At 38.4% G+C, this 6,124-nt stretch overlaps 1 protein-coding gene across 1 annotated transcript in view; it reads right to left on the minus strand.

Annotated features, from left to right (window-relative positions):
• Window positions 1-2,031: 2,031 nt before the first annotated feature.
• Window positions 2,032-6,124, minus strand: part of CZIB (CXXC motif containing zinc binding protein) — a gene marked incomplete at its 5' end in the record, with an annotated part of 6,645 nt that continues 2,552 nt past the window's right edge. The window contains 3 exons of the mRNA XM_035900216.1: window positions 2,032-2,268; window positions 3,046-3,111; window positions 6,094-6,122. Coding sequence (XP_035756109.1) covers window positions 2,191-2,268; window positions 3,046-3,111; window positions 6,094-6,122 — 173 coding nt within the window. The remainder of the gene's footprint in view (window positions 2,269-3,045; window positions 3,112-6,093; window positions 6,123-6,124) is intronic.

The raw sequence follows: 6,124 nt of genomic DNA on the forward strand, positions 1-6,124 counted from the left end.
GATTGTGCCTCAACTGCTTGAAGCCTTTCCACTCTAACAGCTTTTTGAGAAACAAAAAATGAAGTGGGAGGCTTTAAGTAACCTGCAATCACCAACCATGTTGTTAAATTGCCTGGAAAAGACTGTGTTGTAATAAAGCTATCTGTTAATAACCACAAAGTTCTTTTCTTGCACTATCAAAATTATACAGTATGGGTAGTCCCTTTATCAATAGCTCGTGTTTCTTCTAAGTTGAAAAGAATACTACTGAAAGCATGCTGCAATGTTGGCTCTCCCCTTCCATACATGAAGCCTGTCCAATAATATGCTTTTGTTTTGTTGCATAAACCTGTGCTCTTGTGCCTAAAAAAAGAAAAATCACTGAACTTTGTTTTGTTATTCTCTCTTTCCAAACATCCTCTTACTGTGGAAAAGTAACCCCAACAGAACTTTTTCCTGTTTCCTCCTTGTTGTATCAGCTAGAACTTTTGATCAAGTCATTTATTGTAGCAAATGCCAGAGCCTTAGTGCCTAGAGCTGTGTCTTTAATGCATTGGGGCTTGTAGCAGAAGTTCTAAAGACTAAGGCTTATCAGAACTCTCTGAAGGGATTGTGGGAGAGCTTGAGCACAGACATCAATAAAATGTAGTGATGCCGTGAATGCAAAATGAAACTGATGCAGGCAGTTCCATGTGTGCTGTTCACAACTGGGACTCTGCCAGCTACAGAGTGGGTGGTAGCAAAAGGGGAAGGGACCTTTGTCAGTCAAGAAGCCAAAGGTGCTCAAAGTTGCTGGGATTACAACACAGATGCCCTTTGCATGAGAGATCCCTTTTTGCACAGAATTTGTTATGGTATGTGTAACTTGAACTTCTCTGCCTTCTAAGCCCTGATGTCTTCCACTGGTTTTTTTCTGGGAATATGAGTCTTTGGAGCTGAACAGCACAGTAGTGCTTTCTTCTGCAGCGCTGTGTAAAACTAATGCTGTCATGTCTTTCAGCACAGCCCACCGTGACCTTGACAACCACATATGTTAGCAGAACATAAAGTCTGAGCTGGTTGGTTGGATGTGACAGGTGAGGTTCAGAGGCTCAGGAACCTACTTGCCTTTACTCTTCCTTTGGATATCTTAGCTTCCAGGTTCTCCCAGTGTAACACAATAAGTGTAAGCAATACCGTATCTTGGAGTATGAACTGCAAGTGCTAGGAAAGGGAGAGGCATGCTTTAAATATGTAAGCCCAACAGCTTATAAACCTTTCCTAGTCAGGGCTGTTTCCTCTGCAGCCTGCAATGAGCTGTTCTATTTTTCAGTTGCAAAGGATTATTTTAAAACTTAGTTTAAAACATACCATGATTGTTCTTGCTCATTTAAACAAAGAAAGGAAGGTGATCATGTGGGAGGATGAAGGAAATAATATACCAGGAAACAATAATCAGACCAAAAAGCCTTTGAATAAAATTCACTAAAGAAGGTTTTAGGGTTTGTCTTTTTGGTTGGTTTTGTTTGTGGTTTTTTTTTTTTAAAAAAAGCATGAGAATAGCTGGCAAGATTGTGAGTGCACTTGCCCAGAAGTAGAATGCGTGTCTTTAACTAGAAATGAGTGAGGTTTACTTAACGACATACTCAGATTTTCAGAAGATGTAACAGCTATGGGTAAGTGTGAATAGCAGTGAAGATTTTTCAGTGTTCTCAGTAAACTCACCTCAGTGTCTTTACCTGAACTGGCAGAAAGCTATTAAAGACATGCTTCTTCACTTGAACAGTTAACACCGTCCCTTTGCTCATAGGCATTTCCTGATGATAGGAATGGTGAGTTGAAAGACCTTGCTTTTGACAGAGAATAAAAGATGGGTACTTCTTGGTGATAGGCTATTAAAAACTTCAAGGCAGTAAGTTGTCTAAGTAATTACTGTTGATGCAGTAGTTAAGCTACAGTCCATCACAACCATATATATTTCCCCAAAAGACAACATTAAGAAAATGGCACAGTTCAGTCAAGGGTATATAGTATTTTCAGTTTGTACTGAGGCCATCTCAAAAGTGATCTGTGGAAAATATTTTATTAGGACGTCCTGGGGACAGTGAGCACAACTTAGGTTATCATTTCTGAAGTACAGCCATGTGAAAAGTAACTCCGAGGAAACTGCATCTATGATGGTTACAGCTCCTTCATCAATAACCATGTCAAGATTTATTAGGGGTATAAACTTTAGCATTTTACAAATTTATGGGTAACTTCATAGATTCCAACAGATTCCTTTGTTTTTTCATCATAGTCATTCCAATCCTATAGGAAGTAAGATTTCACAGTATTAGTCACAGAGGATAGAATGCGATAATGTCTAAAACACATACTAGAACTCAGACTGAAACTGAATTTGGGTCTTAGATTTCTGTGGAAAGCACTGTGCAGACACTAAGCTAAGTTCTGATATCTGAGACAAGCAAGAGCACTGACCTGAAATTAAATGGGCTTCAGTCTCATGGTTTGGACAATGATTTTTTTTTTCTTTTCATATGTAGTCCACAGCCTGTAGTGGACAAGATGGCAACCACGGCAGATGAAAGGATTATCTATCATTTACAATACCCTAGTCGGGTGGGTAAGCAGACAAGCAGATCCCTGCCAAGTAGGATACCAGGGAACAGATTTGACCTTCAGATTCTTGCTCACAGCCAAGGAAGATTTGCAATGCTGGAGTCATTATCCTGAGCTTTGAAGGACAGTGTCTTTATATTAATTTTTAGTATCTCTGTGCATAGGAAAAAGCCCAGGCATCTTCCTAGAAAAATCAGTTCACCACTCTGAAAAAACCCAGCCATTTAGTATTCCACGTGTTTGCTCTCTGGAATTCCTGAATGACTTAAAAGAAAAGTTGCATTTCTACCTTTGTCAGCTGCTAAGCTATCAGATATGTACTTCTACAATGATGCTGTTAGTAATGCTGATTGTTCATAGTCGATTTAGTTTCTCTTTCCAGCTAGTGACTAGCAAAACTGGACTAGTGACTTAGGAAAAGAAAGGTAGATAATTAGATTTACTAATGAAACAAAGACAACATACCTTTTCTAACAAGTTTATGTCATTGAAAGGTGTGCCAGATTCTGCACCTTCAGCAGCAAACCCTGCCTGCAAACATATTTGCAGAAAGTTTTTAAGAATAAAGTTGAACCAAGAAAATAATAAATACGATCATCGAAACATCTTTAAAAAAAGTAACTCAGCACAAACTTTTACTGTATTTCTTTTAAATTAGGTAGAAAGAATGGTCAAGCTCTTTCCTGGTTAACGGTCAGTATAAGGTTGTGACCCTGTTTGTGAATTCGGAAAATTCAATCTAAGCAACCACAGAGTAGAACAAGGGAACACTGCTTCTCTATTTTTCCTGCCAAAAAGGTATTTCCAAGTATTCTAGATAATGTTAAACCTGAGTTTCTAAGTTTATGTAGCGGCATCCAACTACTAATAGCTTTAATTTGTGTTCAGAATCCATACAGGCATTATGTATAAAATAGCTTCATAACAAACTTATACTGCAAGAAAACAATAGAAAGAATATGTGGAAGAGAGTTAATAGTTTTAGCTTACTTCATCAGAATGCAAGACAGCCTAGAGAAAGAGCAGCCTGTATTGGATTTAGGTACACAAGCAACTAGCAAGCTTTATGTGAAAGGAGGATCAGCTGCCTGAGTGAACAGCTTAGTATACCCAAACAATCATTTCAGAGGGGAGAGTTCTTCACTGTTGTTACTGTTGCTGTTTTTAAAGAGTTGAAGGACAGGATAGCACTAGGAAGGAAATAGCGTTTTCAGTGGGGTGTAGCACAAGAACAAGGTGTTCTGTTTTATCTTCTATAGGAACAGCTTGCTCATTTTAGGGTTCAGAGCTATCAAGCTGTAAATTAAGTTTTACTAGTTTTAAAAGTAAATTTAAAAATTGATGCCGCCTCTGTAGCCTCCAGGAAGGTATCTTACATTGCCATTTCTAACTACAGAATTTTATTAAGAAGTGGCTAAAAAGCAAAGGTAGCTTCTTCCTGGTTTTCTGCAAGGAATCTACACTTGCATTTTTGATAAAGAAGTCACCACTAGCGCTAGTCAGACATTTAGACATGTAAGAATGTGTGAAGTAAGCCACGCAATTTTAAAATATTTTGGGATTTGAATGGAAGGTTAAGCACTTGGGAGTTAAATAAACCACAGTGTGGCAGACCTAACAACAGGAGAGCTATCTGCAAGGCATGGTGTGAATATGGCCTTTATATAATTGTCAGAAGCCCGTCTCAAGGGAACTGCTAGAGATGGAGAAGATTGGCATCGCGGGAAAAAATACGGAGCTGCAGTATAGAACAAACACTAGAAAAAGAAAAGAAGCTGTGCTTTTGCTACCTGAAGATATTCACCAGCCCTCCAAGGAAAAAGAAGCCATGTGACTGGAATTACAAGCTTCTGTACCAGACACTCAGCAGGACTTGCATTCTTACAGCTTTGGCGTCAGAGCAGAGACTCATTTAATCCCCGTAGAAGGGAGCTGGGACATGCAGCGAGTCGTCTGCCCTTTGCTGACTGGCGAAGGACCAACAGCTAAAGCATAAACACACACACCGAAGAAGCAAAAATGCCTATTGACTTTCAGACTCAAATGATTTTTTTGAGAAAACTACTATAATTTAAAAAAGACATGCCAGCATTAAGCCACTCTAAATTGACTTCAGGTATGGTTTATTATGTCTATCAAAAAATACAAAGAAAATACAGTAATGCTATGGCCATATGCTATGTTTGGTGCTAATCAAAAGCCAAATCTAAGGCTGTGGAGAAGCCAGGCTGGCTTGGATCATGTCAAATATAAAGCACTTCACAGAATTGTTTGGAACTGCGAAAGTTATATATTTACTCATTTAGGCATCAGAAAATTCACTGAAATACATGCTCAGGGATTCAAATGTACTCAGAGTGCACAGACCAAACTTTGAGAATATTAAATTAAAAACTTTATTACAGCTGTGGAGTCTTTGTTCTGCAGATAAAAATAAAATTGACAGCTAGGATGCAGAGCTATAAATATAAATATCTCCTACTTTTTGTAGTCTTCTCATAGATTTTTCTTGATATGCAAGTTCCTAGGTCTGGCTGCAAAGCTTTCAAACAGGAATAAACTAATAACCATTCTGTTCCTCAAAAAAAAAAGAGAGGCTTCACTTAAATAAATAAATAAATGAGGACCTCCTGCAGCGCACTGCAGCGGTGATTTTATTTATACCGAATTCTTTGTAGGATCAGCTTTTTTGGTCTGTTTCTTAGCATAGTGTCACAGTCTGAGGGAAGGATAAGACAGGTTTATATTTGTCAGTCTATTTACACCTAATCCGACTGGAATAATAGGTTAAATATAGTAGGGAGTTAGCTTGCATACAGCATGACCATGCACAAGCAAATGAATCACTGAAGACTGGCTTGGCCCTGAAGAAATTCCTTAACGCTGAACCTCAAGGTGTGCTTTGCAACAGTCTTTGCCATTGATCTTCAGCCTTTGTCTGATCAAGTTTCAAATGGAAAAATGCAATATTAATTTCTTATGGCTTTGGTGATGTCAATCTCAAAGCAAATTTGATTTTTCTTTAGAGGCCATATACTGAAGAGTGTTCATAACCTGAACTTCATCTGTTCTCTGTAACATACCAAGCAGCAAAGTGGTGCTCTCCTGAATGTGGCTACCTAATCATGCACTCTTAGAATTTCCCTTTGGGAAAGACTCTCTTTTGCAATACCCTGAGCAATGAAGACCTTGCAAATTAATTCAAATGGGCAGTGCTGAGTCACCTGTAAGTCAATTTGAATACAACTCCACAGTGTGCTTCATTTTAGATTTTACTGGCACAAAGAATGGCAGAATTGCTAGTGTTAGCTGTTGTGGGTTTTTTTTTTGTTTTTTTTTTTTGTTTAAGTTAAATGAAGTAAAAGAAAGAACTGTGGAGAGGACAGAAAACTGGGGAGGTCCAGGATGTTCCAGGAAGAGCAGTACCATTTCAAATAGCATGTATTTTATCAGTCTAGAGTCTGAAAGAATTGCTCCTAAAAACTGAGAAACAAATCATGAATAAGAACTCACCTGTGGTTGAAAGTCAACCGGTTCCAGACCT

Source organism: Egretta garzetta, unplaced genomic scaffold (genome assembly GCF_000687185.1).
Source record: "Egretta garzetta isolate BGI_Z169 unplaced genomic scaffold, ASM68718v1 scaffold768, whole genome shotgun sequence".
Taxonomy (NCBI): domain Eukaryota; kingdom Metazoa; phylum Chordata; class Aves; order Pelecaniformes; family Ardeidae; genus Egretta; species Egretta garzetta.